Here is an 18,680-nt window from a genome sequence, read left to right on the forward strand (position 1 = left end):
TGGACTTTAATTGGCCAGAGCGGGCCGGGGCCGGGGCCGTGGCCGTGTCTGTAGGGAGTTGCGAAGGCGGGCTCGGCGGCAGCCTCATTGGAGGAGGAAACCGGGGCAGGGCGCGCGCGAGGAGCGCGGAGATGCTGAGGATGCTCGGAGGAAGGCTCCTGTATCCTCCGGCTGCACAAGCATGTAAATCCAGTTGTTCATTCAACAAACATTTATAGAGCCCCCCACTGTGTCTCAAGCACTATGCAAAGTTCCGGGATAAAGGATTACATCATTTAACCATCCCTGCCCTCACTGAATTCAAGATAATTACAGTACATGAGAAAAATGATATGATAGAACTAATCACAGGCTATCATGGGAACATTAAAAAGGGGCAGTCCACGAAGTGTGTGTGTGTGTGCTGGGGAAGAGTGAGGCGGAGCTGCTGTGCTGCTCAGACTGATGTTTTGAGCTGCTTTGAGCTTCCATTCGTCCACTTTTTTATTGTATTCCTACTCTCCTAGACACTGGAGATACAGCTCTAGCAAAACTTCATATCTACTGTCAGGGAACTTGCAATCTAGCGAGTCTTGAAAGAATTCTAGGAGTTGGCCAGGTGAAGAGGAAGGAAGGGTGTTGAGAGGCAAAAGGACAGTGAGCCAAGGCAAAGAATTGTGGAAGAACATGGCACACTCCATCTGGCTGGAGCATAAGGTTCATATGAGAGAAGGAAGCAGAGGAGGCTGTGGATGGCAGGACGTGACCTGGGAAGAGTAGGAAATTTCATGGTATGGTGACAATGTATCTAAGTGACACATTCTCTTTGTAGACTTCTTTGGACCCCCTGTGGCCACTCTCATTCTTCATTTATTGATTCTTCCAGAGAGTCTTGTCTTTCCAGCCAGCCACTCTCCTGGCTGCTTGGTAATTGAGGCTCCAGGATGTTATAGATTAGGAGGTGGTAAACCCCACACATTACTTTTTGACTCCTTGCCATTTTAAGGGCCTCCAGGTCAAAATGATGTTATTTATTATCACTTTCGTAAAAATGCCCTCTGGGAAATTTTCACTGGAAGAATCTCACAGGGAGGATTTAGGGATTGTAAATAGGTAATCAGATGTTCATAGATCTGATGTAAATCTTGAGGGTAAATTAAAAACTATGGTGGAAGTTTGGAACGTTTTCAGACTTGGAAAGATGATGCATAATAGTAAATCACACAGTCTTAGAAGATTTCTTCATACTTAGGTAGAGTGTTGGAAAAATTAGCTGTTGATGCCCAAACTACCCATATCAGTTTCCTGGTAGTGTATTTTCACAGTAGCTGTGGACCTCTTAAAAGTGGAGTTGTACAAATAGAAAATCATAGTTTGGAGGGGGCATAAAAAACTTCAAAACTTCAGTTTGAATTCTTTTCAGCCTATAGGTTCATATTGTAACCCAGTTAACTCAAGGAACATTTATTAATAATAATAATAATAACCGGTACCTAGAAGTTCAAATTTTTATATGCTCATTGTAGATTTTGGGCCCCACTAACTTGAGAAGTTCACATATATGTATACATTTTATGCCTGAAGACAGTGAGTGTTAGAACAATTGTGACTTGCCTGAGGCTACAGGGTTAGAATAGACCCAAAACCTCATAATTCTATATTCTTTCATACCCATATCTTACTGTCACCTACCCAACAGAGTAGGTAGTCAAAAACTATGCCATTACAGTGATGAGTAAAGAAGTGGATTTGTGTAAGGTGAGGATAGGGCACTGCTCACATCATGACATACATACAGTAAAAGAAAAAAAAAAAAGTAATTATGTTGCTCATTGACATTAACTGCCCACAGCCAAAAGACTGGCTGCCAGGAGGGCAGGGGGATTCATACCTCTAACCCATTTAAAGCACATGCATTGTGGTTAGGAAGCTGTGAGTTAGAGTACTCTGTCCTAAAGGAAGTAATAGATCTGGGTTATCTGAGAGAAGACAGTCGAGATTGGGGGTAAGGGGCAGAGTGAGGAAAGTTAGAGCTGGGAACAAGTAAGATATAGGCACTAAGATATGACAGAAGTACTTAGATCAGAATCAAAAGATAATGTTAGGAAAAACTTAGGGAACCTAGTTGGTTGATCTTTTTTGCTTTCAGGATTTTCCAGAACCAGAGACTATAGATTTGATCTAGATGAGATTGTGATCTGTTATATTTGAACATAATAACATGATGAAAAAAGGGTTTAGCAGTGATCATCCTGGCAGTGTGGACTTGAATGGGAGAAACTATAGGCAGAAGACCAGTACGGTGTTTTATAATTATCAGTAATGAAGAGATTTACAGTTTCTTGTGGATCTACTATGTACCAGGCACTAGATTAAACTTTCTCTCATTTTTTTTGTATCTTAATCTTAACAATTGTTTTGGAAGGTGGATATTATTTCAAAATAATGTTCTTCAATTTCAAAAGTGAGGTCTGGAAAGGTTAAATGATTTGCTTGAGGTCACTTAATAAGTAAGTGGCAAATTCCAAAACTTCCACTCTTATTCCCAAAGAAGCTGATGAAGAATCCAGGGCACTGGAGGCCAGAGTTAGAAAATCCCCTACTGTCCGTGAATATCATGTAGAGAGGTGTTGAGTCCAAGTCGTTACTAAAAAAGAATTGGTAGGACTTTATGACAAATTAGGTGTACACCTGGAATCAGCCAGACTGCGAGGTTTGAGGGTACACAGTTCACAAAACTGCCCTCATTCCTGATGCCCCTTGCATGTTTGGAGTTTCCCAGAACCGCCCTCAAGTCTGATAGTTTATCAGCAGGACTCACAGAATTCACTGAATGCTCTCATACTGTTGGTTGCAGTTTATCACCAGGAAAGTACACAGATTAAATTTGATTAAAAGAAAAGATGCATAGGGCAGAGTGGAAGGGTTCCAAAACAAAGCTTTCATTGTCCTCAGGACCCGTTCCTCTCCCTGTGTATAAGTGTGACAGAATGCACTGAGTATCGCAAACCAGGGATGCTCACCCAAGCTTTGAGTTCTGGAGTTTTTATTGGGTTTCATTATGTAGTCATGATTGATTGCCCATGTGATTGATCTCAGTCTTTAGTCTGCTGATACCATATGATCTGAAGTCCCCACACTAAAATATATGGTTGGTCTTTTAGGTGTACCCTCCCCCATGGTCCACCCTGAACAAAAACAATCAAGTATGACACAGATTATCTCCCAGAATCTGAGGGCAAAGGCCAGACTTTTCTCCAGGAAGGGCCAAACTCTTAATTATGCAGGAGGGACTAGAGAGAAGGAAGAGCCAAAGATAACATCAAGATTATAAAATCTGCATTCTGGTCCAGACCTCTGAAACCACTGAAAGAAAACAAAGGGACACTTGAGGTGGAAGTCTTTGGGAAATATATTTGATTCAGTTTCTGACATTTTTGGGTTGTCTTCAGCATCTTTCTGGATTTCCAAGAAAGAGAAATTTGTAGATAAATACAAAGGTAGTGAGCAGACGGGGCTGAAAGGATGCCCTAGGACGTCATCTGCAGATAGAGATCTGAAGGTTACAGAGCAGTGACAAGACTGCATGTACTTGGGGCCTAAGACTTGTATTTGGTTCGGAATTGACCGTGTATTCTGTGATTGATCTTGAGCACCTTATATATATGTTGAGCTCTCAGCCTCAGTTTGTCTGTAAAATGGGTGTGCGAAAAATACATACTTTGAGGGAGTCTACTTTCCAGGATTGGTTTAAAAAGTAAAAGGTGGAAATACTTTTGTAAACCGTAAAGCACTAAAACAAATTCTGTTCAATTCATTGTAGAAGGAAGAGTTCCAAAAGGCCCAGTAAGCCTTCAGGTATGCTCAGGAAAAGGTAGTAAAGGGAGGAAGAAACACAGAATTTGTGGGAAATGAGTAAACTTCAAGATAAAGGCATTTTTTTTAGTATTGGTAATCAAGAAGCTTAATTCCAGGAGGCAGGAAAGATATAGGGAAGTAATTGAAAAGAGTTTTGAATTGAATTGAGGTGGGCTTTTTGTGGTTCATTGATTTATTATTAGGGGACATTTTTCCTCTAAAACAAAAAGCCTTCATTTTTTTTTTTTTAGCTTTAGTGAAGTATAATTGACAAATAATAAGCTGCATATATTTAAACTGTGCAGTTGGATGAGTTTTGACATGTGTATACCTGTGAAACCATCCCTGAAATCAAGATAATGAACATATCCATCACCCCCAGAAGTTTCCTTGTGCCCCTTTGTAATCCCTCCGTGCTGCTCCCCCATCCTGTTCTCCCCCTCTCCTCCCTCTCCAGCCAGAAACCTGATCTGTCACCGGAGAACCAGTATTCGCTCTTTTTGTCTGGTTTCTTTACTCAGCATTTCTCTGTTGATAGATACATGTGTGGGAATTGCTGTGTAGAAGGAAGTCACATCATTTATGGGTTAATTGTATGTCAAGTGCAAAGGCCAGAAATAAGTCCAGAATAATCTGGAAGGTCTTTATTTAGACTACGCTGTGGAAGTTGGGTGCTATCTGTTTATATTAGATGGTTGCTCCATGAGAGTTTGATGATGTCCAGCTTTACTTGTTCTACCTATTATTGATATGGGCTCCTAATGTTGATATTAAGCCTCACAGAAGCTTTCATAACTCAAAGGTGATTTGTCAGCAAATTGAGAAGGGAGCCACCTCTCTGGGCATTCCGACGTTGATGGTGTTCTCTGCCATCAGTGTATAAAACTAAGATGCAAATTTATCAGTTCACTGAAAAATAAAGTCTCTCGTTACGGAGAGATTCTTTGGAGAGTCAGATGGTAATCAGAAGATTGCTCGGTCAGACAGCAGTCACCACACTGTGAGTTTAACTGTTTTAAATGTCTAGTTAATGCTTTGCCACCAAGGTAAGGGTCTTTGTGTCCGTGTCTTTTCCTCTAAAAAGATTTTGTATGCCAGCCATGTGTTGAATTGTAATAAATATGGTGAAAGAATAACTTGATTTTTTTCCCTCCTTCATTGCAATCTTTCTGAAGAGCAAGTTCACACCTTTCCCTTTTTATCCTGTACTGCTTTTCAGGTGTTAATAATTTGAAATAACTTTGAGGACAAAAAAGGAGTAATTGGAAATATTTTAGACTCAAACAAATGCTATTTAAGTATACTCTAGACTTGTTCTGTGTTGAGGATCTCTAAATCAGTCTAGCAAAACAGACAATAATTTCCAGAACTTTTCCAGAATCTTTCTAAATAGATTTACTTAGGTACCGTTGATTGATTCATATTGTTTTTCGTATTTATTTCCTAGGCCTTTTGTAACAAATTACCACAAATTGGGTGGGTTAAAACAACAGAAATTTGTTCTCTCGTAGTGATGGAGGCCAGAAGTCTGAAACTAACGTGCCAGCAGGGTTGGTTCCTTCTGGAGGCCTTGGGGGAGAAACTGTTTCTCCTAGTTTCTGAACTAGGAAAACATACAGAAATTCATATGTATTCATGAACCATAAATTATCTATGCATTTTAATATTATGATATGCAGTCATAGTCCGAGGACTTGTCGGGCCAATTGGGGCAGAGGGGGAATATTTAAAACTGGATTGGGAAGCGGAAAAGGCCAAAAAGGAGCTAAGAAGGAGAGAAAAGCGAAAAGAATGAATAGAGCGAGAGGAGGTCTCGTTTCAGTCTTTCTTGTACATTCCTATTAGGCATTTGAGAGAATGTTTGGACTAGTGTAGCTGTAAGGCTGCCACATAAAAACTCATGCCAGAAAGGAAAGAAAATAGCATTTCTTTAGTAGTATTACCTTCATATGCCCACCAGCCATTGAAATCTGTGCCTTTTTTTTATTTTTGGTACTCCAAAGACTAATTCTCTAATTCAAGTTCAAAGCGAAGTAGTTTGTTTTGGTAAGGTGCTTTTAAAAAATTCTTTTAAGCTGAGAGTAATGTTGCACTCATTTTAAACTTTTTTTTTTTTCAGATTGTATCCATATGTCCTATATCTTCAGTTAAGATTATATTTATAAACAGAATTAATTCTTTGTGCCTGTAAAATAGCAGTCTGCAACATGATCACTCGTTTTATTATAAATTATCTAGGCCTAATTGATGCCTTTTTAAAAGGCTAGCAATAACATGGGTCAAGTCATAGTTCCTAAAAATCGTGACATAATTTGCCTACAGTACTATGAGTCATTAGCTCAGAAGTCTCAAGTCAGCATGTATTTATAATTATCTTTTTTTTTTTTATGAATGGAACCATTGCAGTTCTTAGAGTTTGAAAAAGAATGTAAATTAGTGTAGTATCTGCACCTTGTGCCTGATAACCTTCCCACATATCTTTTTAGCTTTGATGTCTCCTCCTTGCTGTCTGTTTATCAGTCACATTGACCTTTTAATGCCTCGAAATGATTAAGCTCAGTTCTGGGCCCTGGTAAATGCTGTTTCTTCGCCTGGATTGCTGTCTGGTCTTTCTTTGTCTGGCTTACCTTTCGGATCAGCATAAATGTTCTTCCTTTTGGCAGGCCTCTTCTAGCTCCTTGGATTAGGCAAGTCCTCCTCTTTTTATACTCTGACTTTTCCATCAAAGAACTATCAGTTTGTAGTGAAGTAATTTGGAGGTAGGAGATATGCCTGTTTTGTTCACCATTATGACCCCTAGTAAGTAGTGGTAGCTCAATAAGCATTTATTGAATTGAGGAATACAGGCATGCTCTTTGCATCCCCTGTGTCCTGTGATTAATACACTTACCTTATTTTTTTTACCACTCAAGTAAAAATGTTAATTTTTTTTTTTCTTCTCAAGAGTTTGGCTGAATTGGAAGTATTATGTACTCATCTCTACATAGGGACTGATCTTACGCAAAGAATAGAGGCAGAGAAAGCACTCCTGGAACTTATTGACAGCCCAGAATGTCTCAGCAAGTGTCAACTTTTATTAGAACAAGGAACAGTAAGTATTTGATCACAGCGATCAACCATGAAAGATCAGTAGATATATGTCATTGTTGATGTACTCCTGTAGGTTAGCAATGATGACTGATAGGTATTACCACATGTCTTTTTACTGTAGTTTATTTCACTGTCAAAGAGATTAATCAGAGGAAGAATTGGAGAAGGCCTGGACAGCAAACTTAGGGAAGAGCCTTGGAGGTAGAAATAGACATGAATCGAAATAGTTTCTTGATTCCTCTTGGCCCCTCTTTATGTATCGTACTGGTGAGCAAAATTTATATTTTTAGAAAGTTGACTGACAGCTTTAAAAAAAATTAAGGTGGGAGAAGCAGATTTATGGAATGATTGAGAGGAATGCTGACTGCCCGGTGCCTGCGTCCCTTCTAGAGTTTCATAGCCAGTCATTCAGCAATTATTTAGCAAATACTTCTGTATAAAACAGGTTGCTGTACTACCTGCTCGCTTTACGCTGGTGCGTTAAAGTAACTCATACTTTAGTTGGGGAGGCGCAGGTGTGTAAATGAAGAGCTCCGAAATGATACGGTAAGCAATACAATGGGAGACTGTATGGTCTAGAGCAGAGGTCGGCAGACTTTCTGCCAGATTGTAAATATTTTAGACTTTGAGGGCCCAGAGGCAAAATCAAGGATAGTTTAGTTTGTAAGTACATCTAAAAGAAAACAAATTTCCCCTAAGTTTTATTGGTGAAATTTAAAATATAAAAATTGAGTACAGCTTTTTTTTTTTTTTTTTTTTTTAAACACAGGTCTGCTAATGAAAAGAATGGAATTATTTTTTCGGGGATAACATTTTGCTTAAGTGGGGTTCAAAGTTAGTATTTCCTATCATCAACATTGATTGCAAATGTATATATGTTAATACTGATACGTAATGAGATTTTACATCTTTCCTCTTGGAAAATACCTTTTCACACAGATAGGTATTGCCAGATATTGCTGTCCGTCCACGAGCATATGATTTTCATGAAGCATATTCATCACTTAGAAGGCATTTATAGAATTGTTCAAACTTCTCTTGATATTTGCCTTTTAGAATGTCAGTACGTTGCAGATTAATCACTTCCAATTGAAGGTTGAGAGGAAGCTCCTCAATAGCTCAGTTAAATGGATTTTAAAATATGGAAATTTCCTTTGCACTTACGTCAAGGTCTGAAAAATGCTGCTGGAACTGTGGTTTGAGCTCAGAAAACATACTCAGCAATAGAGATCTTGTTCTTTGTTTTAACTTTTGGCAGGGTTGAAGTGTGTAAAGCAGCTTGATATTACTTGCGATTCAAACAGTGTCAGTTATTGAAATGACTTTACTGCATAGTAAGTTTTCTCTGATAAGTACTAAGCACTGTTTGCCTTTTAGGCAATTTTATATCTTTAGGTCGAATTCATTAAGAGACATCATCAAGTTTGTAGCAAAAGCTGATTTCCAAAAGCCATTTAGTATTCAACAGTAGTGATTTAGAATGGTTCTTCTCATTCAGAAAAATTTCATTGTCAGCCTCAGCTAAAAAAAAATTGCAGTGCAACTTTGCCCCTGCCAAGCTATTGAACTGTTAGTGTGGTAGGGCAGGTCAGGATTTTTTGCTTCTATTTCTGACAGAAATTTACAGAACCGAAGATAAGTTCATGAATGTGAAAGTCCACAGTTAACATCACTGATTCATTAACACTGACAGATTCAATTATTTACTACAGCCCTTTTCTGCTCGATATATTTTTACCACCAGTTGTGACACATCTTAGCAGATACTTCTTCAGGTAGTACAGAATTAATGTTTTCTCAGCTTCTTTAGTTTCACCCACTCTTCAAAGATGTTAATTCTTTAGTCACTGCAAACTTAACATCGATTTCTGGAATAAACATATAGTTAATATCGGCAACACTAGGAGCAGTATTAGTAACATCTGTCAGCTCATCAAGAACTAAGGAGAACCTCAGATCATTTGCCTTGTGTGAAATCCACTTTGGATGTTGCTCAGATGTCTCCCGCTGTTCGAACATTGTTCTCATGAAAAGGCTAGTCTGAAGTTTATTTTCTTGGCACATATTATATAATATTACTTCGGCTACTGCAATAAAATAATGGTGATTTAATTAACTCTCCATTGGTAAGTGGCTTTCCTTGCTTGGCTAACAAAATGAGCCACTTCAAAAATTAACTTTGGTCGCAGCTTATTTTATTTTCTATTTTTTGAAGAAATTCTGCTGTGATGCGATATTCTGTTTTCAGTTTTCTACTTTTTCTGACTGTCGATTTCCTGGGAATTAGGAATATTGTTATAAGTGTTTAGTCCGATATTGTCAACATATAGCATATTCTTTTAGTATAGCTATAGTGCCATTGCGTAAAAAGCACATTGCTTTACTATCTAATTCAGTTATAAAATAATCCACACTCCACTGTACCTTAAAAATTAGACTTTGAAGTCCACTTTCATCTTGTTTTGACATGATGAATATGCACTGGTAATAATAAAAGGTACATGTCATGTCATGGTGATATCCATGGCACTCTTGGCCCTGTGGAGTTATAACTACATCACTGCAATTTATAGTATATTGAGCAAACGGTAGGAGGCCACGTGCAGCCTGTGCTAACTCCTCAACACTGCTGTTATAATACAGAAGCAGCCATGGACAATATGTAGATGATTAAGTGTGACTGTGTTCCAATAAACTTTATTTATGGACACTGAAATTTGGATTTCATATATTTCTCACTTGTCACAAAATATTATTTTGATCCCCCCATCCCCGAAATGTTTAAAATAGTAAACATCATTCGTAGCTCATGGGCCTTGCAGAAACTGGCAGGATTTGGTCCACAGGCCTTATTTTGCTGACCTCTGGTCTGGTAAATAAAAAGAAAGGACTATCTTTACGAGAAGTTGCTGGGGTCGTCGTGAATCACTGAACTGAATTTTGAAGGATGAATCTGCTGTTAAGACAGCTGGTGGCCAGAGGGAACACACATCTGAAGGAGGGGGGAGGTCGAGGCGGGAAAGACCTCGAAAGGAACTGAGAGAAGGCTCTAGTGGTCAGAGGATAGTGACGAGTGGAACCAGATGAATTTGAAGAGATAATCAGAGGCCAGAACATGCAGGACCATATAGACATGATAAGAATATTTTATTTGAACTTATTCATAATCATTTTTGTCTCTAGATTGCTTGCTTTAAGAGGCTGCCTACACCTTCCTCAACAACCAAACTCTTGGAGAGAGGGAGGGAGGGAGAGTGTGTGTGTGTGTGTGTGTGTGTGTGTGAGAGAGAGAGAGAGAGAGGGTGGGGGGGGAGAGAGAGAGAGATTGAGAGAGAGAGAGATCCATGGTATATCTGCCAGTTTGGCAAACAAGAAGAATTCCCATTATTGCTTAGGAAAAGTCCCTATCATACTGTTTTGGTTACTCTAATTTCATTTGTGATGATAATAAATCAAATTTATTATTCTTTACAGACATCCTATGCTCAGCTCCTTGCAGCAACATGCCTTTCAAAACTTATTAGCCGAGTCAGTCCTTTGCCAGTTGAACAGAGGATAGATATCAGTAAGTGGTTCATTATGCTTTTTATCAACTTGTATTTTAAAAATAATTTTTTCCTTTTAAATATGCTAAACTGTTAAAGGCATGCAAATTATTCAATTCTGTCATTTTCTAAAGATGAGTAGTCATGTCTCTTTTACCTGTCTAGTGATGAACAGTGATTGTGACACAAAAATGCGTGATCAAGAAAGCATGTGTTTAAATTAATAATAAATAATAACTAGCATTTTTTGTGCACTGTTTACTAAGATTTGCACTGGCTCATTTTATCCACCAAACTTATAAGGTGGACATTATTGTTAGGCTCATTTTATAAATGAGGAAATTAGATTTAATCGGCTCTGTAATGTGCCCAGGATCACATAGGTAGAAAGAAGAGTAGTGATCTAAACCCACACTGTTTGTGTGGAGTCCATGCTCTTAGCCATTGTCTCAACTTCTTATATAACTGAATGGTAGGAAAAAAGTAAAATATCCAGTATTTCTCAGGATGCTGTATCAAAATTATTTGAGATGCATCTAAAATCAAAAGCAGATTCCTGCTTATTAGGAAGTTAATGTGAACATGGATGAATAGTTCTTGAGACTTTGTTGGAAAACCGATTCTATAAAGTAGCAGTGTATTTTTCAGAAGTAATGTATTTTAAGCTTGTGTGTGTATGAGTTTTTCATATGGACAAAGATCTAATAATTGAGGTATGGGGTTTTTTGGTTTTCTTTTTTCATATTAGAAATTGTCGACTCATTTCTGTTTTCCAGTTCTCAAGGGTCATATGACTCATATTCGAGTATCATAAAAATTAAAATGTGATGGATCTTTAAGCTCAGTTTTTGAATGGTCAGATCACAGAATGACTTATGTTATTTGCCTCATGTATTAGGCTGATCTTTCTCTAAGCACCTAGAGTCAGAGGCACCGCAGAAAACCTAGAGCCCTACCCATCCATGCATTATGGACTTGTGTGCTTAAGAAAACAAAAGAGAAATTTACAGTTTTAAAAACAAGGATTCAAACACTATAAACCTAAGTCATAAAACATTGTAATTTTGTTTATTTGACTGACTTTTATACACACACATACACACATTTTAAATAGGTTTTATTTTTTTAGAGCAGTTTTAGGTTCACAGCAAATAGAGTTCCCGTATATCTCTTGCCCCCCACATATAGATAGCTTCCCGCATTACTAGCATTCTACAGCACGGTGGTATGGCCGTTACGATTGATAAACCTACATTGATGCATCATTGTCACCCAAAGTCCCTGGTTTACATGAGGGTTCACTCTTGGTATTGTGCATTCTGTGGGTTTGAATAAATATATAATGTCATATATCCCTGTTATAATATTGTACAGAATAGTTTCACTGCCCTAAATATCCTGTGTTCTACCTACTCATCCCTTCCTGCCCTCTAACTCTGGAAGTCAGTGATCTTTTGACTGTTTTCACAGTTTTGCCTTTTTCGGAATGTCATGTAATTGGAATTGTACAGTGTGTTGCATTTTTAGATTGGCTTCTTTTACTTGGTACTGTGCATTTAAGTTAAGATTCCTTCATGTCTTTTCATGGCTTGATAGCTTGTTTTATTTTAGTACTGAGTGATATGCCATTGTCTAGATATAGCACAGTTTATCCGTTCACCTACTGACGAACATCTTGATTGCTTCCAAGTTTAGCCAATTATGAATAAAGCTGCAATAAAGCAGACTTTTGTGTGGACATAAGTTTTCGACTCATTTGGGTAAATTCCAAGGAGAGTGATTGATGGATCATATGGTGAGAATATATTTAGGTTTTAAGAAGTTGCCAAACTGTCTTCCAGTGTGGCTGTACCATTTCACTTTCTCGTGAGCAATGAATGTGAATTCCTGTTGCACCACATCCTTGTCGACATTTGGTGTTTTTAGGGTTTTGGATTTTGGCCATTTTAATAGGTGTGTGGTAGTAGGTCGGATCTTATATTATTTGCAGTTCCCTAGTGACATGATGTTGAACATCTTTTCACATGCTTATTTGTCATGTGTATGTTTGGTGAGATGTCTGCATAGGTCTTTTGCCTATTTTTTAAAATCAGGTTGTTAATTTTCTTATTGTTGAGATTTGAGTTTTTGGTATATTTTAGATAACAGTCCTTTATCAGATAAGTCTTTTGCAAAGATTTTCTCCCAGTCTGTGGCTTGTCTTCTCATTCTGTTGACATTATCTCTCAAAGAGCAGAAGTGTTTAATTTTAATGAAGCCCAGCATATCAATTATTTCTTTCATGGATCATTCCTCTGTCGTGTGTAAAAAGTCATCACCAAACCCAAGGTCATCTAGGTTTTTTTCCTTATGTTATCTTCTAGGAGTTTTTCTACTTTTGCATTTTACTTTTAGATCTGTAATACATTTGAGTTAATTTTTGTGAGAGTGTAGGGTCTGTATCTAGATTCATTTTTTTGCATGTGAATGTCCATTTGTTCTGGCACTATTTGTTAAAAAGACTGTCTTTGCCCTGTTTTATTGCCTTTGCTCCTTTGTCAAAGATCAATTGACCCTGTTTATGTGGTTCTTCTGTTTCTGGGCTCTCTGTTAATCGATCTGTTCTTTTGCCAATACCACATGGTTTTGATTATTGTAGCTTTCTGACAAGTCTTGAAGTTGGGTAGCGTCAGACCTCCGACTTTGTTCTTCTCCATCCATATTGTTTTGGTTATTCTGGGTCTTTTGCCTCTCTAAATAAACTTTAGAATCAGTTTGTCAGTATCCATAAAATAATTTGCTTGGATTTAATGCGATTTCACTGAATCTACAGATCAATTTGGGAAGAACTGATGTCTTGACAATATTGAAACTTCTGTCTATGAACATGGAATATTTCTTCATTTATTTAGTTTTTTGATTTCATTCATCAGCTGCAGATTTTTTGTAGATGTTCTTTATCAAGTTGAGGAAGTTCCCTTCTATCCCTAGTTTGTCGAGAGTTTTTATCACGAATGGCCAATGGATTTTTCCTGCACTATCGATATGGTCTTGTGACATTTTTTCCTTTAGCCTCTTGATTTTCAAATGTTTAACCAAGCTTGCAAACTCATTTTATGATACTTCTCTTCAAGACTTTTTAGTGTTAACAAACTTGCAGCCACGTAAGTTATTTGTGGGGAAACACTTTTAATTTCTAACATGCTTCATAAGTGCTAAATATTGTTGTTATTGTCATACAGGCATTTGACACTTAAAGCACCTTTGGTACATAGCTTTCCAACTTTCTCTCAACTTTTGAGAGTCTTCCAGCTGTTTTATTTCATTATCCCGTGTGTCTTCCTAAACATTTCATTTTCTTGGCTATGGCTTTTCACATGGACTATGGATGAGATTACAGTTCTCTTCTTGATCATTATCATTGATGCTTACTAAACTGGACAATATTTAAATTTAAGTCATGTAAAAAGCATAACATGAGAATATTTTACGTAAAACATTCAGATAAAATACCAGAAAGATCGTCTATTAATAAATTTTTTTCTGCCTTAGAAAATAAACTTATTAGCCTGTACCTTTGCTCGGGCAGTGTGGGAAGGTGTACTGGTCTTCCATTCACTGTTTTATTATTTCAAGATCATCCTTCTCATGGTTACTGCCACCCACCTATGGGCTCCTCACAGCCCCACCAGGTTAAAACTTTTCAAGATATTAAAAGTAAAAACAACCGAAGTAAATAAACCAGATTTTCTTTTATATTCAGAAAGCAGTGTCGTCTTTTTCAGTTTAGTTATTAAAAATAAAAGATTACACATAATGAAGCTTAAGAGAACCACATTACTATAATCCATAGGAGAAACCTCTTAAAGATTTATCTTAATGCTAGGAAAATCTGTGCTTTTAAAAATATATATTATTTTATCTTATTTTTATTTGTATAACTATAATTTTAATGTTAATAAAAAATAAGGTTGAAATATGCTAGTCGTGAGAACTTTTTTTTTAATGCGAAGACTCTCACTGAAGGTATCAAGAACAATTATTGACAGTGTACTTGGATTTTGGACTCTTTTCCATTAAAGTTATTTTTAGTTAAATATTCAGGTACTTAACTTTTCTTCACTCTTTTCCCAAATGGCATGCTGCCCTTTGGGGACAAAGTAGAAATGGAATCTTTCCCTTTTTAAAAAATATTTTCTTGTATTTTTCCGGTAGACTTTGTGTCATAATTGTTACTGACCTCAATTACTTAGTCCACTAGCTCATACTTGAATTTGCTACCTACTTTTAATGATTTTGGTATATTTACCACTAGTCTATTTGTACTTTCTTTTGCTTATATACTTATTTTTATCATATCGTACTATTTGTACTTTTAATGCCACTTAAACAGGTGTATAGTTAGTTTCGCTATAACATGACACATGCATTCCTAAAAGTGACTGTGCTATTCAATACTATGTATAAAACCACAAGACTTATGAGAGAAATGGGATTATGGAAATAAAATTCAAACACTGTCAATGATACATTAAAAAAAATTAACAAAAGATGTAGTAGAGTTTTATACATGTTAAATGGTGAAGAAATTCATAAATAGTCGAATAAATACGGCTTTTTACCTTGAAGAAGACCTGAATTTGGCTTGTGGAAGTGGCTTCGGGAGCGTTGCTGCCTGGGAGTTATCATGCAGTGGTGGAAGGAAGGTGATCTGAAATAGGGCGGGAAACTGTCACAGCAGAGAAGGGTGGCTGAGGCTGATGGGAGCAGAGTGAATGAGGCAGCTTGTAGATTTCGGAGGTGTGCGTATTTCATGTAGGGCTAGGTTCACTCGGCCGAGTCGAAGTTTTTTGTATTCACTTAGCATTTTTTTTCTACACAAAATCATGCAAAAACAAAAGTGACATTCTCATGATACACACATTTCCCCCTAATATATCATTTGAATTGGAACAAATTTGCTCTTTCAAATTAGTCTTATAGCAGATCTTATATAAATGAGTATATATCTTACAGAAAGAGATTGACTTTTTGTCAAAGAACGTATCATCACCACCTGTTTTTCTCCCATGATTCACATTGTGTTACTGAAACGTTCAGATGGTCACAGAATGTTTTCTTCCAGGGAACTACATTCTTAACTATGTGGCGTCACAACTCAAGCTGGCTCCCTTCGTCATCCAAGCTCTAATTCAAGTCATTGCTAAAATCACTAAATTGGGGTGGTTTGAGGTTCAGAAAGACCAGTTTGTCTTCAGAGAAATTATTGCTGATGTGAAGAAGTTTCTTCAGGTAAGTAGGCGTCATTACGTCACTAGAACATCACTTATTTGCTTTCTTTTTGCTTTAGAAACTGCTTTTCTTAAAAGCTGATGGTTTGCTTGGTTTTGTGGCTCCCACTACCATGTTAGTTATGAGTTGTTATTTATCCCTTGGGTCCTTTATTTTCTTTTTTTTTGCCAGTCATGAGGATCATGCCATTATATAACTTCCAGACCAGAAGAATGCATATTATGTTTTCTAATTTCAAAAATACGTGTTCTGACATTTCTAACATAGGTATCCGTATATGCAAAACATGTATTTAATGTTTTCATGTATTATCTAAAGCTCATTACATCTCTATGAATTTCATTTTGTAAATGAGAAAACAGGCATAAAAAGTTAAGTAATTTGCATAAGGTTGCACAGTAACCTAGTAAAGCTAGAGCGTGCACTTCAAGTTTTCTAACTTAAGATATATATAATATATATTTAATTTTTACATTATACCACATAGACTTTTTTAGTCTCAAGAACATTTCAACCTGCAGTTATAGCATATGCACATTTAACTTACACAAATTCAGGTATTTGGGCTGTAAAAAAAAAAAAAAAAAAAGGCAAGAGGACACTAATTTAAATTGTGCCAATGAAACCGGTTGCCATTCCACATGGTATTGTATGTCCTGGGGTGACATATGGGAAACCTAAGTCTGCTGTTTCCTGTTCCTGTGTGCCTCTTAGGATGACCATTGTGCTCTGCTCAGTGTGATCTAGATGTTTAAAGATCCATATTTTTTTCATACAAACATTATCTCTGCTTGCAGGAAAGGACTGTAGCTGGCGCTCTGCTGAAGAAGAAATAATGTGTTAAAATTCTCAAAGAAAAACTGGCAGTTTGGATTAATTGAGAGAGAGTTCAGTATCGGTTTATCAGCAGTTAGGGGCCATTTAGACTTTCTGAGATTTTCTTTTTTATATAGTAACTTTAAAATTTAATCCCTGTGTAAGATGTAACTCATTCACATAGTGCAGTGCTGGAAACCTCAGAAAATAAAATACTAGATCGTGCTGCTTCTCTTTCATTCGTATTGTTAAAACCATGGTTAACAAATGCGGCAGGTTCTCAAATAACGTTGCTTTATAATAATAATGTTGATGAGATGCTATAACTTGTTTATATCAATGAGCACCTGGTATAATTGGTTTGGGTAGAAGTCATTTCCCTTAAAGGCGCAGAACCTATTGAGGTCATTAAGTGAGGACTTCCTGTATTTGATCATCTAAAACGACACAGGACACAGGCATAAGTGTTTTCAGCTCTGGGGAGATCTGCCCTGAGGCAGAGGGGTAGTTTATTCAGAGGAGTTTCGAGTTTGGCTAACACAAAGCACCCCTCTCATCATTGACTAAGATTGCACACAGCTCATCAGGAATCATTAGCATAGACAAGAATAGGCTTCGAAGTTCTTTTTTAAAAAAATCAAGGTCTAAAACTCAGTGGAATGAAATCTTTCTTGTTGGCTAACATTTTTCAAGCTCCCTTTTCAGTGGCTGGTAAGTTGAGCTTCAGTTGGGCTTTCGTGTGCTTTTGTCAGTTTTGAAAGACTAGAAGAAACAAAATGTTTTATATTCAAAGTTGATTGTAGTATCACAAAACAAGCACTTGCTCTCTTGGGTATACGACTTGACCTAACCTTTATTCATGAGAAGGACAATTGACTTGACTGTGTTAGTACTCTAAAATAGTACCCATATGGTTCCCGTGAGTATCAGCAGCTTCTGTAAATTTTATACTAAATTTATTTTAAGTTCGTTAACTCTTTAATGGCCCGAAGTTTTCTTCGTTTCTCTGTCGTTGCAGCCTTATCGCTGCCACAGTCCAGACATTTACATGCCTCTTTCTACGTGCATACCCAGGAGATCCCCCCGTTGTCTGGGGGCATCGCTGTTCTCATGGCTGGTCCACAGTGAAATAAGGGTTTTATGTCAGAATATAGGCACACGTGGTACTTCCTTTATCAATAAAGCTGTACTGTGAAAAAATGCCAATGTACTTAGTGACTTAGCTGTTTTATATTATGGAACAAACTCTTTTATCTGGTCACATACTAGAACCAAACCATCCTTGGATTAGAATTGAGTTTGTAGATGACCAGCAGATTCACGGACCAGCACTTGGTCAGGAAACCACGGTTTGAGGAGCATTGGACGTGTACACGGAGGATGGACACTTCAGTAACAGGAAGCCGGTAGCTCAGTCCAGGCAGTTCGGATTGTTCTGATGGGCCATAATGCAGAACTAAAATGCAGACATTATGGGATGTTTCTTTTGTTTATGTTTTTATTTTGAGATAATTTCAAGTTAATTATACCTAGTGACCCAGTGTTAGTGGAATTCTGTGATAGGGAATGACCAACTATAAAATTAAGACTTGAAAAGTGCATCATTTGTATTAATGCCTTTTTATGATTACACTGTAATTGGGCATTACATTTATTTTTTTTCATCCTTCCAGTTGGATTTTGCAGTAAGGTAATTTGTTAGTAATATGCCCATGAAATCCGAGTTTTGATTTGAAGGAAGTTTTTGAAATTAAATTAGAAGCTGATTAAATTAAAACATTATAGAGGCTATGAAACTGTATACCATGTTGATAGTCATGTATTTACCACAGTACATTGAGCACGTTAGATGCCTTCATTATAGATATGTAATAAATGCGCACACATGTACTACGAAATAACGTTAAAAGGTTCTGAGTGATCTTATCTGATATTAGATCAAGGGGCTTAAATTAGTTCCTAAGCTATTATTTATTGAATACAGCTATCTCAGTAGCCTTCAAGCAAATTTATAGAACTAAAAAGCATTTTTCGTTCATTCATGTTCATAGTCTTATGAAAAGTATTAAACCAAACTTGAATTTTGAGGTTTAGTTTATTCTAAGTCCTAAGAACTGAAAC

At 37.1% G+C, this 18,680-nt stretch overlaps 1 protein-coding gene across 5 annotated transcripts in view; it reads left to right on the forward strand.

The window, feature by feature from the left end:
- Positions 1-6,739: 6,739 nt before the first annotated feature.
- The window catches only part of RANBP17 (RAN binding protein 17), a 245,233-nt gene continuing 233,292 nt past the window's right edge, over positions 6,740-18,680 (forward strand). For all 5 annotated transcript variants that reach the window (XM_025043079.1, XM_006906589.3, XM_025043080.1 and 2 more), the window contains exons 1-3: positions 6,740-6,928; positions 10,402-10,492; positions 15,577-15,743. In XM_025043079.1, the coding sequence (XP_024898847.1) occupies positions 6,755-6,928; positions 10,402-10,492; positions 15,577-15,743 (432 nt within the window). In that variant the 5' untranslated portion in view covers positions 6,740-6,754. The remainder of the gene's footprint in view (positions 6,929-10,401; positions 10,493-15,576; positions 15,744-18,680) is intronic.

Source organism: Pteropus alecto, unplaced genomic scaffold (assembly GCF_000325575.1).
Source record: "Pteropus alecto unplaced genomic scaffold, ASM32557v1 scaffold40, whole genome shotgun sequence".
Classification (NCBI taxonomy): domain Eukaryota; kingdom Metazoa; phylum Chordata; class Mammalia; order Chiroptera; family Pteropodidae; genus Pteropus; species Pteropus alecto.